This window comes from Macrobrachium nipponense, chromosome 41 (genome assembly GCF_015104395.2).
Source record: "Macrobrachium nipponense isolate FS-2020 chromosome 41, ASM1510439v2, whole genome shotgun sequence".
NCBI classification, from domain to species: Eukaryota; Metazoa; Arthropoda; class Malacostraca; order Decapoda; family Palaemonidae; genus Macrobrachium; species Macrobrachium nipponense.
In genome coordinates, this window is record NC_061102.1 from 34,319,289 (window position 1) to 34,338,304 (window position 19,016).

Sequence of the window (19,016 nt, forward strand, 5' to 3'; positions counted from 1 at the left end):
AAAGTCTTCCAGGGGATTGAACCTAGTTCTACCATTAAGCAGTTCCAGGTACTTGTAACTTTACTACCATTCAACGACAGTCTCCAGGGGACTTGTAACTTATCTACCATTAAGCCAGCTTCCAGGTACCTTGATTTTTCTACATTCAAGCAGTCCCTCCAGGGACTTGTAACTTTCTACCATTCAAGCAGTCTCCAGGTACTTGAACTTTATACCATTCAAGCAAGTCTCAGGGACTTGAACTTTATACCATTCAAGCAAGTCTACAGGTGACTTGAAACTTTCTACCATTCAAGCGGCTACCGGTACAGTGAACTTTCTACCATTCAAGCAGTCTCCAGACTTTGACTTTACCATTCAAGCAGTCCCAGGGACTTGAACTTCTACCATTCAAGCGTCTCCTGGTACTTGAACTTTCTACCATTCAAGCAGTCTTTCCCGGGACCTTGGGACTTTCTTTACCGCATCAAGCCCAAATTTCTCAGGGACGGGTGTTTAAATTTCTACCAATTCAGCAGGTCCTCCAGGAACGGGTTAAAATTTCTACCCATTCAAGCAGGGTTCTCCAGGGACTTGAACTTTTCTACCATTCCAAAAGAGTCCTCCCAGGGACTTGTAAACTTTCTACCATTCAAGGCAGTCCTCCCGGGACTTGTAACTTTCTTACCATTCAAGCAGTTCCAGGGACTTGAACTTTCTAACCATTCAAGCGTCTCCAGGGACCTTGTAAATTTTACCAATTCTAAGGCAGTTCCTCAGGGACTTGGAACCTTTCTCCAATTCAAGCAGTTTCTGCCAGGGACTTGTAACCTTTCTACCATTCAAGCAAGTCTCCAGGGTACTTGCAACGTTTCTACCATTCAAGCAGTCTCCAGGGACTTGTAACATTTCTACCATTCAAGCAGTCCTCCAGGGAAGACTTGTAAAAAACCTTTTACCGTTCAAGCAAAGGTCTCCAGGTAACTTGAAACTTTTACCATTTAAAGCAGTCTCCAGGGACCTGTAAACTTTCTAAACCATTCAAGCAGTCTACCAGGGACTTGTAACTTTCTACCATTGAAGCAGTCTCCAGGGTAACTTGGAACTTTCTTACCATTCAAACAGTCTCCAGGGACTTGTAACTTTCCTAGGATTCAAGCAGTTCTCCAGGGAACTTTGTAACTTTCGACCATTTCAAGCAGTCTCCAGGGTACTTGAACTTTCCTAACATTTTCAAAGCAGTATCCAGGGACTGTAACTTTCTAAGATTCAAGCAGTCTCCAGGGACTTGTAACTTTTCTACCATTCAAGGCAGTCGACCAGGTACTTGAACTTTTACATTCAAGCCAGTTCTCCAAGGGGACTTGTATACTTTTCCTACCATTCAAGGGCAGTTCTCCAGGGTAACTTTGTAACTTTCTACCATTCAAGCGCTCCAGGTACTTGAACTTTCCTACCATTCAAGCAGTCTCCAGGACTTGAACTTTCTACCCATTCAAGCAGTATCCAGGGACTTGTAACTTTATACCAGATTCAAGCAGTCTCAGGTACTTGAAACTCCTTAAACATTTTCATCAGCTCAAGGTACTTGAACTTTCTACCATTCAAGCAGTCTCCAGGACGAAACTACCAAGTTCTATTAAAGCAGTCTCCAGGGACTGTTTACTTTCCTACCAATTTCAAGCAGTCTCCAGGGACTTGTTAAAACTTTTACCATTAAGCCAGATCTCACCGGTACTTGAAAACTTTAAATTTACCATTCAAGCAGGTTCAGTACTTGGAACTTTCTTACCATTCAACAGTCTCCCAGGGGACCTGGACTTTCTTACCATTTCAAGCAGCTTTTTACAAGGGACTGGGGTTAAACTTTCTTACCATTAATCAGCAGTCTCCAGGGACTTGTAACTTTCTCACCATTCAAGCAGTCCTCCAGACTGGGTTAAACTTTCTACCATTCAAGCAGTGGGATTTCATTCAAGGGACTTGAACTTTCTACCATTCAAGCAGTCTTTCCCCACCAAGGTCTTGGGGACTTTCCTTTACCATTCAAGCAGTCTCTCTTTCTTCCATTATTTTTCACCTTCTTTCCTCCTCCAAGAAGTTGAAATTTCTACCAATTTCAAGCAAGTCTCCAGGGACTTGTAACTTTCTACCATTCAAGCAGTCTCCCAGGGACTGTAAACTTTTACCAATTCAATAGCAAGTTCTCCAGCTTGGGTTAACTTTCTACCATCAAGCAGTCTCAGGGACTTGTAAATTTCCTTAAACAATTCAAAGGGCAGTCTCCAGGGACTTGTAAACTTTCTACCATTCAAGCAGCCCAGGTACTTGAAACTTTCTACCATTCAAGCAGTCCAGGTACTTGAACTTTACCAATTCCAGGCAGTCTCCATGGTTTACCTTGAACGGGTTCTACCCATTAAAGCAGTCTTCCAAGACTGGTTAACTTTCTACCATTCTAAGCAGTCTCCGGTACCTTGTAACTTTTACCATTTCAAGCAGTCTCCAGGTACTTGAAACTTTTACCATTCAAGCGTCTTCCAGGGACTGAACTTTCTACCATTCAAGGGCAGGTCTAACAGTACTGGGAACTTTCTTTACCATTCAAGCAGTCTCCAGGGACTTGAACTTTTACCATTCAAGCAGTCTCCCCCCCAGGTACTTGAACTTTCTAACCATTCAAGCAGTATCCAGGGAACTGTTAAAACTACCTCTACCCTTCAGCAGTCTCAGGGTACTTGAACTTTCTACCATTAAGCAGTCTTCCAGGGTCTTTTCCTGGGGACTTGTAACTTTCTACCATTCAAGCAGTCTCCAGGTACTTGAACTTTTCTACCATTCAAGCAGTCTACAGGTACTTGAACTTCTACCATTCAAGCAGTCTCCAGGGTTGTATTGAACTTTCTACATTCAAAAAGCAGTCTCCAGGTACTTGAACTTTTCCTTACATTCAGCACGTCTCCAGGATACTTGAAACTTTCTAACCATTCTTTTAAGCAGTGCTTTTTCCAGTATTTTGAACTTTTTTCCGCATTCAAGCAGTTCTTTTTTTTTTTTCCAAAGTAATTGAACTTTCTACCATTCAAGCGAGTCTCCAGGTACTTGAACTTCGAAACATTTGCAAGTAGTCCTCCAGGGACTTGTAACTTTTCTAACCATTCAAAGCAGTTCTCCAGGTACTTGAACTGCTAAACCATTTGCAAAGTAGTCCTCCAGCTTGAACTGTCTACCATGCCAGTATTCTTCCAGGTAACTTGGTAACTTTCTACCAGTTCAAGCAGTCTCCAGGCTACTTGTAAACTTTCTACCATGCAAGTAGTCTCCAGGGTACTTGTAAACTTTGTCTACCATTTCAAGCAGTCTCCAGGTACTTGAACTTTCCTACCACATGCCAAAGTAGGTCCTCCAGGGACTTGTAACTTTCTACCATGCAAGTAGTCCCTCCAGGTACTTGTAAAACTTTCTAACCATTGCAAGCAGTCTCCAGGTACTTCGTAACTTTTCCTACCCATTCAAAGCAAGTCTCCAGGTATTGTAACTTCCTTACCATGGAAGTAGTCTTCCAGGTAACTTGTTAACTTCTACCATTCAAGCAGTCTCCAGGTACTTGTAACTTTCTAACCATGCAAGTAGTTCTCCAGGTACTTGTAACTTTCTACAATTGAAAGTAGTTCTCCAGGTACTTGTAACTTTCTTACCATGGCAAGTTAGTCCTCCAGGTACTTGTAACTTTTCTACCCATTGCAAGCAGTATCCCCAGGTTACTTGTAAACCTTTTCTACCCATGCAAAGTTAGTCTACCAGGTACTTGTAACTTTTAACTATTCAAGGCAAGTCGTCCATCCAGGTACTTGTAACTTTGCTACCATGCAAGTAGTCTCCAGGTACTTTGTCAAACTTTCTACCATGCAAAGTAGTCTCCAGGTACTTGTAACTTTCTACCATGTACAAGTAGTCTCCATGGTACTTGTTAAACTTTCTACATGCAAGTAGTCTCCTAGGGTACTTGTAACTTTTACCATCAAGTAAGTTCTCAGGTACTTGTAACTTTTACCAGGATAGTCCCAGGTTATTGTAAACTTTCTATCCATGCAAGTAGTCTCCAGGTACTTGTAACGTTTGCTTAACCATGCAAAAGTTAGTCTTCCAGGTAGTTGTAACTTTTAACCATGCAAAGTAGTCTCCAGGTACTTGTATTTCTACCATGCAAGTAGTCTCCAGGTACTTGTAACTTTCTACCATGCAAGTAGTCTCCAGGTACTTGTAACTTTCTACCATTCAAGCAGTCTCCAGGTACTTGAACTTTCTACCATGCAAGTAGTCTCCAGGTACTTGTAACTTTCTACCATTTCAAAGTCAGTCTCCAGTAACTTGAACTTTCTACGATGCAAGTAGTCTCCAGGTACTTGTAACTTTCTACCATGCAAGTAGTCTCCAGGGTACTGTAACTTTCTACATGCAAGTAGTCTCCAGGTACTTGTAACTTTCTACCATGAAAGTAGTCTCCAGGTACTTGTAACTTTCTACCATGAAAGTAGTCTCCAGGTACTTGTAACTTTCTACCATGCAAGCAGTCTCCAGGTACTTGTAACTTTCTACCATGAAAGTAGTCTCCAGGTACTTGTAACTTTCTACCATGAAAGTAGTCTCCAGGTACTTGAACTTTCTACTATGCATGTAGTCTCCAGGTACCTGTAACTTTCTACCATGCAAGTAGTCTCCAGGTACTTGTAACTTTCTACCATGCAAGTAGTTTCCAGGTACTTGAACTTTCTACCATGCATGTAGTCTCCAGGTACTCAGAAGGCTTCATCATCATCAGTGGGTCGTAAATAAAATCTAGTAAGTATTCTCGTACTATCTCAAAGCCACATTGAGAAAGGGTAAAACCAGAGTACCACAGTCGCCTTCATCATTGTCAAAATGTTTTCACAACTAAATATACATCAGCCTCAGTAAAATAATTTTTCATAGCCTGCGTGACCATTTGGTAAAAGATTTACACCCTCCAGGTGAATAACTAATTGTACAAGAATCACAATCTAAAGCTTTGAAAATTACACATTTTTAACCGGTTCATCATTCAGCCAACTTCACCAGATGCAGCAAAGATGAACCTCTGGACAGGCAACTTTAACGTGTTCAGCCACATCAAAATTCTAAGCAGATGGCTTATATATATAGAATATATATATATATATATATCTATATACTTACCAAACTCAACAAGACTCCCGTAAATCTAGATACTATGAACTAAAAGGATATATCTAAAGCGCGCATGCCGCCCTTCATGTGAGTGCACGCAGCGAGCGTGCATGGCTATTAATTACTTTATAGGAATTCAACCGTAAAATGACAACTTCCAAAAACTAAATACCGAAAATAATTGGCCATTGATAATAAAATGGAACATTAGTTAAGATGAATGAGAATATTCACAACTATTATTTTAATTATGTCAACTGATTTCATTACAACGCAAGAATTAAATGCATGGAATCTGAGCGCGGCGTTCCAGGGCTCTGGTGGCGGTAAAGACTGTTAAGATTCCAGATGTAGAAGAAAGTAGTGGAGGAATCTAACTGTCCAAACAAGTTATAGAAAGCTTACATTTCTCTGAAAGTGAATACTCTCAATCAAAAACAAGAAACCAATATATGAACAATCAAACCAGTTACTAAAAAACTGAAAGCCAATAGGTATCTAACAATGCCACTGTGTCTCTAACAATCCCAAAGGTTAACACTATCAAAAAATATGAAAAAACAAACACCCTAAAACTCCATCAAAAGTCCTCGGTTCTTCTAACATAACTGTCTTAGTTGAATGGGAGGTGAAGGTAATATTTATCAAGACACTTGGAGATGTGAATATCATCACAGCAAACAAGTCACTGAACACCAAAATCTCAAGACTAACACACTCTTGAAAGGGTCGTCGTCTCATGGCGATGAACTACGGTTCAACTACCAGCAAGTTCTGATCGGAATGTCGACTGGTGATGGAGAGCAGGTAGCTAAACACATTAGCTCCATACCAATGTGATCACTAATGACGTATTAAAACAAAGACCGACTCTGAGACTCTGAGTATGAGCGGTAACAACGATAATTACTATTAACACCCTTAGATTTCGTTAGGATGTTACGAGGATAATTTGTTTCCTTTTCCACGTCAAGGAAGCAGAAGTAAAGGAAGGACTGCTAGACAAGAAGACATCCGGAAACAGCCATCTATTGTTAAGTTTATACCTGCTTAACAGATGCAGAGCCATCTGTTGTGCAATTTTATAAGTGCATATTGTATTAGTTTAATGTACTTGCTTTAGTGCAAGTGGCCTTATAAATGGGACAAAAATGCCTTAAAATCTACTTAAAAGTTGATATCTAAAACTGACATCAAAAGTAACTATTCTAGAGGAATTTCTTCACAGTGGCCTTCATCAAGGTATATGGAATAATTTCCAGCTATTTGAAATAGCTTACAGCGAATCAATACTTATCATCAGAATAATAAAAGAGATTATTCGAATTTATGTTGTGATATTTCGTAATGCTAATGTGGTGCATTTATTGCCTTGTTTGTTTGTAGGGATAACTGAGAATTATTTGGGATCCCGCTGTTTTGTTACAGAGACACTAGATATAAAGAGATAGATAATCCCACATTACTTTCAACTTTCTCTAATCTTGCGAGATCGGGCAGGTCGAAGTCCTAATCGTGGAATTTGTTTGAAGATATGTAGGCAAGTGTGCGTGGGCGCACGCGCAGGGCTTGTACCATCATTTTTTTACTTCCTTAAAAAATTTAATATGATATTCAAGAAATGTTAAGGAAAGACTCTTGCAATCAATCTATCTGACGTTAAGTAGCAGGAAGATTTGTCTTCATTGCAAGGCTAAACTAATTGTTGACTTTTACTGGTTGAGTAATTATTTTCACTTTCAGTGATATTTCACGCTCAAATCTATTTGTTACTTCTTAGGAATTTTACTTATTCATTGTTCTGTTTCGTTTAAACAGACTTTCATATGGAATTTGCCCCTATACAAACGTTTAAAGAAACACTCATATGGAATTTGCCACTGTACAGAAGTGAAAATACACCAGAATGATACAAATAATACTGTTACCTCTATTTTATTGAAAAACGTATCAGTCCTCAGACATTTATTTCCCTGCGATTCAAACTGAATGTTATCTTCGTTCGCCAAATTCATGCCAAAGTTTCATCTTAAATGAGTAGATTCAGACGACACTGAAGAAACGGAGGAGACTACAATACAACCTCGTATAGTGGAATAAAGTAATAACCAGCCACCAGCTCTTCTTTCTCAAAGGAAAAACCTAAGCCATCTTAATCCTAAATGAACTTTTAAGGCAGCCCTCACCCACAGCCAGTACTCAGTTATCATCTGTCAACAGAAGGGAAAGCAACGATGATTTTACTCGTCGTCTTGGTTCTGCTCGGCCTTGTGGGTAAGTGTCTCAACGGGTATGCTCGTTTAAATCTCTGAAGTTTTTGTTGAACTGCCTGTGACTAGTTTTATATGTTCTAGATATATTATGGATATATATATATATATTATGTATATATGATATATTATATATATATATATATATATATATATATATATATATACAGAGATATTAAAATATTCACGAGTAGTTTGATAGAAGCTTCAGAGCTATTATTGAGCTAATAGACTATATATATATATTATATATATATATATATATATATATATATATATATATATATATATATATATAGGCTGCCGCCACCACGGTCGACTAACTGCTATATGCATAACTCGTCGTTTACGTAAAATGAACCGCAACTGATGTGACGAGACTAATCATCAGCAAGTTATGATATAAAAACTGCTCTCATTTGCTCTCCTTTTATCATGAAACTTATACTTTTACGTCTTTTCTGTTTGTCAAGAAAAAAAAAAGCTATGCCTCAATGGCTTATTATAGGTTAAGGCAGAGTTCCCAAATCGGGGGCCGGAATGCTCATTATGCGGGTCATAGACAGGTCATGGGGTCGCCGAGGTACCCCTAGGGAATGTTTGTTTGGTGTTTTTACGTTGCATGGAACCGGTGGTTATTCAGCAACGGGACCAACGGCTTTACGTGACTTCCGAACCACGTCGAGAGTGAACTTCTACCACCAGAAATACACATCTCTCACCCCTCAGTGGAATGCCCGAGAACCCCCATGAAATGGGTGCACAAAACATCAAAGAAGCGGGTACAAACAATCATGTTAAATTTAATGTTCGGCAGAGTAACAGTTACTAGTAGTCTCATTGAGGGAAAAAAATGATAAATAATAATTGTTTAAAGTATATATATATACTATATATATATATATATATATATAGATATATATATATATATATATATATATATATATATATATTATATATATATATATATGCATATATTCCGATCATCATTTTAGCTATGCCTTAGTTAAACCCAAATTAGAATGATTTCTTATAGCTTCTGTATTTCATATTCACGCGTTTTCTTCTCTCATTTAAATACTCCTCATTTCTTTCCTCTGGATATTGGTAACAGTTTTACAGCAATTGATCAATTATCGTACAAACAGTCTTATGGGGAAAAAGGCAATAAATTTCCATATAAAAAAACAATTTCTTTATATGAATCAAGATCCATCTTGTGTAATCAAACATGTAATGGTCTAGATAAGCCCGGCACTTTCGTACCTCCTGTTATTTATTTAGACAATTCCTTCACCTGACAAGGTAATCCTTATTATTTCTGTCAATGATAAGGCCCGGCTTTATTTGTGTGCCTGTGTGACGTAAGTGGAACGAAGATTATGTCAGCCGTCTTTATACAATACGTTATCGTAGGTCGAGCTATCAGCTCACGAAGACCATTCGTGGACGCCTCCGAATTTTTTAAGGACGCCGGGAGGAGCAACTTGATGGCCTCTTCCAGCTATAGGACAGTAAAATAAGAGGTTATGATGGGCAGGAAAACCAGGAGGAGGACGAGAATTCCAAAAACTTAGGAGCTGCATCATATAATCCATTGACTATCTGATAAATAGAATCTCCAGTCAGCAATATCACAGTATTTCAGAGGGTTTCGTGATACATCTTAGTAGACATCATAGTTTATTTAAGAGACGTTTCGCTCACAAAAAACACGGTGCATCATCAGTCTGTGGAAATAAAAACAATTACATTATAAAAGGAATTCACAATAAATACTAAAAATATTGCATCATTAAAGTAACTTGAAAGTTAAAAGTTAAAGATTTTAAAACAAGGCAAAAGAACCAAGAGAGAGAGAACTAAAAACACCAACCATCCAGGGTAAGACCGTAAGAGACAGAGAAGTAATGGTAAACTTTGGCGTTCCAAACAAGGACGACAGCTATGCCAGATACAAAGGTGAAGCCGTAGTGTTACTGTTCAATGAAGGAACCAACCTTTTAATGAGTAAGGACTCTAAGGTAGTTAAGTGCTCTGGGTCCCTATTTGATAAATAAATGTGGGGAAAGGTGGCCAGACAGGTTTTATAGAATTCTGGCAGCTCATTTTGAATTTACTGTACTAGCTACACCTTGATAAAAATGACAGAATTCGAAGCAAGAGAATTCTATAAGGTCTACGGTATTATTCTTGTGTTCTAATACATAAGAATAATTTTTCCATTTGAAATTGAGCCCCAAGCATAAATTCAAAAATATTCTTTATACACTTTAAAATGTATGATATCCTAAAATGTAAGTCTCTTACTGCAAGAATACCTCTGACAATTTCTTACTGATAAACGAATATCAAAAGTCAGTCATTTCAGCGTAGAGTACCTGAGATGAAAGACGTATTTTTTTTTGTTTCTTCGTCCCTCTTTTAACAGGGCCCGCCATGATGTATCAAAATGCAAGCATTATCGGAGGTGTGGAGGCCCTCCCAGGAGAATTTCCTTACGTGATTAGTCTAATTGACGTCAGATTTGGCACGAGGATACACTTCTGCGGAGGCGCCGTTTACAAGAATCACTGGGCCATCACTGCTGCTCACTGCGTCCATACCTTTGAAGCCAGTGACATTCAAGTAAGTGTTCGCCTTTATCGATAAATCGCCTCATATTCACCTGAATTGCTTGCCTAGTTCCCAGTGAAGAAATGTTTTTGGATATGAAATGTCACAGATGGCTGAAAGCAATATCACCTGATTAAAACTTTACTTGATTCAAAGTTTCTTGGCTTGCAGCAGTTAAAAGATACAAGGGAACAGAAAGTTCGCTGTCATCTTTCAACACCTGCACTCATGATAGAATTAAAAATTTCTGAAATTTTACAGATCTCATACCTGGCATTAATAACTCCTTGCTTCAGATTTACTCAGAAACGTTAGAAACAGATCAGAGATATCCTTAGTCAAACAGCATTTGAACAAGAGCCTCTTGCCCGCGTTCATGAGATATCTTTCCCATGATCATACCAAATGGTAGACCTTGCAAGAGGATTAGATTTACTCTATTCAACGAGAATTGTTTTTTTTTTTTATCAATAGTAGTATCACCTGAGGATCCTGGAAAAATATAGACGATATTTGTGTCGAATCTTTACCCGTAAAACATTTCTGGTTTTAAGACTTTTTAGGAGAAACTATTCCCTATGAAATACACAGGTCTTGAATCTCTTCATTGACATGCCTGGTTTAACTAACATTCATACGGTTCAAAAGAATACATAATTATGAAGCCTGTCAGATATTTCAAATCCTTGCTATTGAAATGGATAGTTAGTTATAATGCTATGAATGGCTAGTTTTTGCTATTAGGATTATAACTTTTGTAAATTACTTTTGACACTCGGACTCTTTGTAGGCCTGTAAAACAGACTGAAATGTCTGTTGATGTGAAAAGATAATCACTGGATACATGTTCCGAAAACAAGAAGTTTTGACTTTCCTTTTAGAAATGAAAAAGTAAAGTTGGCCACCGTGAAAAGCTTCAGTTCTATCTTGTATCCCATCAGGTCGTAGCAGGTGAACATGATAGAAGCAGAGACGAGGGTTTCGAGCAATACGGGAAAGTTGCAAGCATAACGAAGCATCCGCATTACAACGCAAACACTATGAACAACGACATTGCATTACTTAAGCTAGTGAAGGCTCTGCAGTTTGACGATTACGTTCAGCCAGTCACACTAGCTGAGAAGACTGATCCTTTGCCACAGGAATTTACGCTGGTTGGTTGGGGATCGAACACAGAGGACGGAGACCCAGTTAACGTCCTTCATAAAGTAACTGTTCCCAGGTGGAACGAGGCAGACTGCCTGGATGCCCTTAAAGACCACTACTATTCTCCAGGAAAAGAAACCATCTGCGCTGGGTCAGAACAGGGAGATGGTTGCTTGGGAGACGATGGCGGTCCCTTGGTTACTGGCAATAAGGCTTTTGGACTGGCTTCGTGGAGCGTTGGCTGCGGTAGGCCTAACACTCCCGCTGTTTATACAGCGCTCTCGGACTACATTGCCTGGATAGAAGAAGCGACAAACTAACGTGAAAAGGAAGTTCTAAGATATCTCCACTTCTGTCTTTCACGAGGCTGTTTGGAAGCAGGACAGATAGATCAGCGCCAGCGGACGCCAGACGATGCGAAGTTTGAATTCAACGACGAGAACAAGACGTCATTTACGGTGAAACTTTCTATGACCACATTACAACATTAGTCGCAACATTATGTAATTTACGCTGATAATTTCAGCTTATAATTTGTATTATGTGAGAAACACTTTACAATGCTTACCAATCATTTTTTTCAACCGAGATGCATTAAAACTTGGGGGATACATACATATGACTTTTAAGTAGGGTATATAAAATTATGAAGTACACAACTGTATATATAAATATTAATATATTGGGTTTATTTAAATCCAGACCTCTTTAAATTTAGATTTTAATTCTTAAACCTATTTTTTGTCGTTTTTTAAGCAATTAAGACTCGATTTTTTTCCAAATAAAATCGTGTGATGTTAAAGTATTTCCATGTATTTTAAAAATAAAGCTTAATTTGACTTATAGGATCTGTGAGCCATTATAGATTTACCAAGCAAGCAAGACTGAATTGTCCATTGCAGAAAGGAATTTACAAAATTGTTGTTGTTCTTTTTGGGGGATAGGAATGCCCTATGGAAAAGCCTGAAAAGGTCTGAAAAAGGAGTTTTGCATTGAGCTAAAGATACAAGAATTTTAAAGTAGGATTTTTATGATTTATTTATTAGAATGAAAATGTAAAACATAAATAATGTAAACGTTAAACAGTACAGGACAATTATTTCTTATAAAATATAGTGTATTTATTCTAATATTCGTTGGTGAAATAACGCTCCATTTTACAGCAGATTTTCGAATGCGCATCGAGTAAGCTGGAGGTCGGATCACGCCTTGTATTTAATTCAAAGGCCAATAGAATAGGCTAACTAATTCCCCTGTATAGTTCAGGGCCGAAGAAAATTTAAAAAAAAGCAATTAAGGGGGAAGGAAGGAGCTATACTCTGTTTTTTTTTCATCTGTCCACCGGCCTGTGGTGTTTGTATGGTAACACTGCGTCCCGAGCTTTAAATAGTTACAGTCAGCTTACATTCAACAATTATGATATTATCCTATTTCGAATATCAACGGTGTAATTCGTATACAGTAAATTATTAAAACACTTTTCAGTTGCAAATGTACACCCAGATATCCTTTTATTTATCTAAAACTTACACAGCGTAACTATCTAAAGCCTGGGACGCAGTGTTACCATACGCATACACCACAGGCGGGTGGACAGATGGAAAAAAACAGAATATAGTCATATTACGAAGGCTTCAGTGTAGACTCCAGGCGCCCGTAAATATTCCCTAGATGTTAGTCCCACTAAGTTGAAACCGTTCTGATATAGCAGTGGGCGGCCATCTTCAGCATATACCTTGCTGCCCAGGACTTGGAAATCAAACCAGTTGTGGTAAGCATTCTTCCCAAACAGGCAAACTCACCTTTTGCTAGATAGAATAAGAATCACTTGTCTTCTACGTTTCTCTCCAGCTGGCCGTCAGAGCGTCGAGTATACCCAAGACCACCGGTGGTCTTCACTGAACCACGGTCTAGAACTGGACTCAATGAACGCAAAGATTAAACTTGGGGACCGTTAGGAGTTTCAAGGCTGTTATGACGTTTGCAAATTTTGAGTTATATAGTTGGTGCTTGCTGATATCTTCGATGAATATACAATTCGTTCATTTTTGTTGTAACTACTGAGGTTAAGTTTTCCAGTAACCATCTGTAGAAAAGATATTCTTGAACCTGATGATGGGAAGTTTCAGATCAATAAAATATTTCCGTGTATAATTTTGTGTCTATAGCATTACAAGATACACTACTGGACTATAAGGGTTACCTTTAAGATTGCTTATTTCTCGTAATGAATTCATATTAATCGTTTGGAAGGAAAATATATGTATCTCCCACAGTAGAGGGTTTCTTAACATTTATGCTTTTTATAATTTTTTTTTTTTTTACGTGCCCCCAAGAGCCTAAAGGGAACACAAATAGACGAATCACTGACAATCAAGTGAGTAGCTTATATGGTTTATTGTAAGCAGTACGAGGATTATTGGAGGAAGGTCAAGATAACGGCGGAAACCTACAGAAGAACAAGGAGGACTTTTGGGAGACAACCAGGAAAAGACAGTAAATGGTGGCAAGTGAAACAACACTATTTTTCCGTCATTTATTTTGAAAAGGCATGAAGACGTCTTAAATCCAGTGTGCGACATAAATGTAGAAAAGCTTCATCAATTCTTCATAGTGCTTTGCACACAAAGACTTTAACTATCAAATTAGACATTGTGAAATGAATAAAAAGTAATTGCACTTCAATACGATTAACAAAAAATGTATTATTCATTTATCCCATGCTTGTAGCTTTTGCCCGGGTTAGATATGGCAAAGCTAGTAGAGAGAGAGAATAATTTGAATAAGGCACCAGATAACTAATCCATACGCCATCTATTGGCAAACATTTTAACGTTGCTATAAGCAATATCACGTCCACTGTTTGATGTCTCTCTCCCTCTCTCTCTACCCGAGCACAGAACCACAACATTCGACTAACGGCTAGGCATACAATTCACAGATTAATTGCTTGACAGAAAAGACTCCAGGCTATTAGAACTTGGGTCATCCAGTCGTGACGCGAGGTAGGCGTGCCGTGCTACCACTGAAGTACTCCAGAGAGAGAGAGAGGCAACATGGAATCTTCGGCCCTTGAGGCATGTAAAATAAATGAATACTTAACTAAACAAATAAATATTAGCACTATTCTTATTTCTTTTATTCAAAGATATGAATTGCCTAGCTATTTCCCTTCATTACTTTCTCGTTTCGTTTCACTGAACGATTTGTTAGTCCTTCATCAATTGCTATTTCTGTTCTGGTTCTGGACAGATTTATGTGAATCCTTATATTTATAATGAGAAAGAAATTCGTAAATCAATTAAGTGGTATTAGACACAATTCCCGAAATATAACTTTTAATCGCACTCCGCTTACCAGCCATGCAATCGGAAGTTATGATTTAAACTTATTGTATCACGTTGATTTTTTAATTTTTATATAAATGTTAGATTTGACACCAAAAAATCCACGTTTGGCCTCGTTTTTATCGACGCCTTTTTGACCCCTAGGCATTTACTGACCCTTTTGAAATAGCCCCATCGACGCACAGGGATCGATAATGACCACAATGGAGACCCTAGGCCTAGACTGTCACTCTTTTTGACCGCAGATGTTACTGAAATCTAACCTATTTACAACATATTAACTTGTAATGTCGCCATTTTAGCATTCAGAATAAAAAAATATTCTCAGCAATTACCCCATTCACGAAACGAAGAATCATTCCCTAACAAGTAACATAGCAAAAAACCAACAGTGAAAACTGCGCCTGCGCAATGCAATAAAAAAAAAAGCTGCATGCGCGAAGCAGTACAGGACTGGGCATCGTTGCTCATCTTGTAACGTCAGTTTGATACAAACCAATCACTCAACGGTTCAAATCAGTTTAAGTTTAAATGGATAAGTACATTTAGTGTATAAAAGTAATTAGACAAATATATTTAAAGGTAAACTTGCGTGTATGTAACCTGCAAAAATTTACTAATAAGACAAAAGAAAATAACATAATCTCTCTGGTAAAAATGAGTACGAAGGATTATATATACATATATATATATATATATATATATATATATTACTCTAAAGATATATTGTATATCTGAAGTCGGTAAGAAAAACCTGTGAAAAAATGTGTTCTCAGGATCTAGTTCCGGCACCAGAAATAGAATACGAATACGGGAAAATTCCAGATTTAAGTTTAAAAACGACGCGCATGTCACAACAGCTGCTCTGTAGTCTTCGTCACGATCTCTACTTATATCAAATGGTGTTGTATGAATCAGACTTTGAAATAAAATGTTGGCATTATAAGATGTGGTCATTGGATCTAGACCCTTGAGTTTGCGCTAAAAGTGCGAAATAGAAAACGAGGATTTTCTAGTCGTTACTTGGAAACTGGACCTCAAGTCTGTTTTGAAAGGCTTTAAAAAAGGGGTGGCATCATTACAAATATGTGTATATGTGAACGATGAAGTGCTGCGAGACCTCTTGACTCACCGTCCTTTACTTAGCATACTGTCTACTAAGTAAAGGACGTCGAGTCGAATAATATCTCGGCACTCAATCATTTCACTTTCCTTCGTGCATGGCTTCTACCTTTATTTATATAATATTCGTCACATACCAGATTTTCAAGATTCAGTTATAGCTTATATAATAATATATATATATTATATATATATATATATATAGATATATATATATATATATATATGACTGCTTTCACTTCTAACTTCAAGTGTTCTTAAAACAGGTAGTGTTACTATGAAATATGAACGCTTTTCTTCGTGATAAGTATTGCTGAAAAGTCTTATAAATGAGATGTTGTCCCAAGATCATTTCCCATTTAAATGGAGTCAATATACAACTTGATTTATTTGCTTTTTCTTCACTCTTCCAAAACTTCAAAGGGCAAATGATCTCTTTTAGATTAAGAAACATGTTACTTAATATTCATACGTTATTGTCTATCTCATATACAGAGGCATTTAATATACACTAATCTATGCCAGTGTACGCTGACACTTGCAATCAAAGCATACACATACACACAGACATTTTTGTCTATCTTATAAACAAAGGATTTAATATACCAGTGTACGCTGACACTTGCAATCAAAGCACGCTCGCGCGCACACATACACACACACACACACACACACACACATATATATATATATACTATATATATATATATATATACATATATATATATAGATATATATAATTATATATCCTAAATATATATTATATATATATATATATATATATATCTATACATATATATAATTCCAAAACGCTGGCTGTCGAATAGCAAAGTGGAAATGCTGGGCAAGCTTGTAGCCATTCTCTCTCTCTCTCTCTCTCTCTCTCTCTCTCTCTCTCTCATAATGTATATATATATATATATATATATATATATATATATATATATATATATATATATATATATGTATATATATATATAGGTATATATATATATATATATATATATATATATATATACAAGATATTTTTCAAACAATTATACTAACTAACACTGTCACTCCATGCTCAATTTGTAAATCCCACTACAGCTGTCGTCACAAGCACACAAATACTCAGATATCACAAGCCTTTCGTGATTCCAGTTGTGGTAGTTTGCGGCGTCTTTCTTAACTGAAGACGACTTCGATTAACCCATTCACATTTGAAACTTGGTGCTGGGGTAGAGGTCTAATTAGTCCTCTACGCATTGGGATTCGCACAGCTCATTGAAGTTGCTGTTTTGCCTTTCGATCTGAAAAGTCGAGAAAAGAATATCCAGTTAATGGGAGAGGGATGATTCATTTCCAAAGGTTGGTGGCGAGAGTTACGTTCACTGTAGAGTGTAGACTCTTCTCCTGCCATGGTGTTGGTTTGCGGGCCAATACGAATGTGATATTGGCTGATTGGTGCTGCTATTCTTGCCGGTGAAATTTTTGATGATCAAGTCCGCAAATGCTACGAAAACAAAACATACTTTCATCTACTTTACTAAAAGTGGTACTAGAGTATATGTAGTTTAATGTTATTCACAATATAAAACCGCAGTTTAATGTAATAGAAGTTACTCGTCATGCACTTTTAGGAAGCAAGTCATTGTAGGTGAAATTGCAAAGATGAACTGGTACACTAAAGGTAGGTATACTTTCTAGATCTATTTCTGGAATAAATTTGAGAATAATCAAGAGTAAACTTAAAAACCAGCTGTTTGAATATAAGAGAACTTATAATCCAGGCCAATGCCCAACCGCTGGGACCCATGAGGTCAATCAGCGCTGAAACGGAAATTGACAGTCAGAAGGTTTGAAAGGTGTAACGGGAGGAAAACCTCAAAGCAGTTGCACTATGAACCAGTTGTTAGGGGAGGGTGGAAAGCATGATGGAATAAAGAGAATATGAACAGAGGTACAGTGAAAGGAATGAAAAGGGTTGCAGCTATAGGGGTAGAAGGCACGCTGCTGCAAAGAACGTTAGGCAATGACTACAATGGATTTCTCTTTCTGAGTCTCCCACACCGTGACCATCGTTGCCAATTTAGCGGAGTTTTCCACATAGGCCGATGCCTTTAGTAGCTGTTTCCATGAATGCAAGCTGTCATAGTAATGCAATAATGATACAGTTATTCTAATATTTCATGTAATATATATAATATATATATATATATAAATATATATTACCAATAGATACGCTAAATTCACTTATTTCCTCGGGTTTGTGTAAGTCTTGTCCCGAGTTTGGCGGGTAAACACATACCAATTGGCAACAGTGTGACCGTGACTCACCTCTCTGTAGCAAGCGTAGACGACCATGATGAAGTAGGAAAGGATGAGCATCACCGGCACGCACACGAGAATGGTCACCAGAGCCCCAATGGCTGATCCCGTGTAGATGGCGATGATCAGGAGCAGCACGAACACCAGGACCGTCAGACAATAGCCCTTGACTTGAAGAGCGAGGTAGGGAAGCATCCATCGCTCCTTCCTCTGCATAAAGGAAAAAGAAAAAAATTAGGGCCTTCGTTCGGACTGATCATCCAAACAAGGAAGGGGCATACTTTCTTAAATTGATCTAGTTCATTATATATCTATATATATTGTGACGAAGTGGCAAGTATCTGGTTACTACTACACTTACCATTCATTAATTGTTACCTCACAACAGCCAGACACCTGAACCTTCACCACGGGTACTAAAGGCAACAGTGATCCCTTAAACAACTTACCAGTATTGGAGAAATCAGACTAAGTTCATCAAAACAGGTGTGAGGTAATCTTATGTAATTAAATTAATTAAAAGGGCATCACTTCATCAACAACTTTAAAAGTCTCAGTATTTCCTTGATTTCAGAAGTCTAAGGACTTCCCTGGTTCTAAATCACTTCAAGTAAATTGAAGGAAAACAGCTCAATTACCACTCTATGTTTCTACCTAAACCAATCATAATTATACTGGTGAAAAAGAAAACACATAAAATTTTAAAATACAAAAATTTATTATCAAATTCAAAATTATAAGTGAAATTCACAATATCAAGGAAAATTGCTGTCACTTGAAAACAAAGTAAAGTTTAATTAATTCTTGAATTAATCAAGTAAAATTAAATCAAATTAATATATAATACATTCAAGAAAAATTAATTAATTCAATCACAATTCAAAAGTGTTAAACAATAATTAAAATTTGGAAATTAATTCACAAGTGCTAAACAACAATGAAACTTGAAAAGAATTCTAAGTAAATGTAGATTAATTCACAAGTATTAAATGAAATGAAATGTGCAACGTTTAATTAA

The 19,016-nt window shown here is 37.4% G+C and overlaps 3 protein-coding genes across 5 annotated transcripts in view; 1 reads left to right on the plus strand and 2 right to left on the minus strand.

Moving 5' to 3' along the window:
* LOC135212665 (GDP-fucose protein O-fucosyltransferase 2-like) overlaps positions 1 to 6,042 on the minus strand; it is a 75,806-nt gene extending 69,764 nt beyond the window's left edge. The window contains 1 exon segment of the mRNA XM_064246315.1: positions 5,902 to 6,042. The gene's annotated coding sequence lies outside the window, so the exon portion shown is untranslated.
* Positions 6,043 to 7,366: 1,324 nt separating this feature from the next.
* Positions 7,367 to 14,347, plus strand: LOC135212666 (trypsin-1-like). Its single transcript, XM_064246316.1, has 3 exons — positions 7,367 to 7,461; positions 9,889 to 10,085; positions 11,015 to 14,347. Exons 1-3 carry the CDS (start codon positions 7,422 to 7,424, stop codon positions 11,537 to 11,539), a joined length of 762 nt encoding a protein of 253 aa, XP_064102386.1. The 5' UTR covers positions 7,367 to 7,421; the 3' UTR covers positions 11,540 to 14,347.
* Positions 8,486 to 19,016, minus strand: part of LOC135212669 (lysosomal-associated transmembrane protein 4B-like) — a 39,314-nt gene continuing 28,783 nt past the window's right edge. Inside the window, exons 5-6 of one of the 3 annotated variants that reach the window (XM_064246323.1) lie at positions 18,008 to 18,208; positions 8,486 to 9,187 (exon numbers count right to left, since the gene is read on the minus strand). In XM_064246323.1, the coding sequence (XP_064102393.1) occupies positions 9,161 to 9,187; positions 18,008 to 18,208 (228 nt within the window). In that variant the 3' untranslated portion in view covers positions 8,486 to 9,160. Of the gene's footprint in view, positions 9,188 to 16,676; positions 16,981 to 18,007; positions 18,209 to 19,016 lie in introns of those variants that run through there. The other 2 variants (XR_010313961.1, XM_064246322.1) reach the window with 2 other exon arrangements.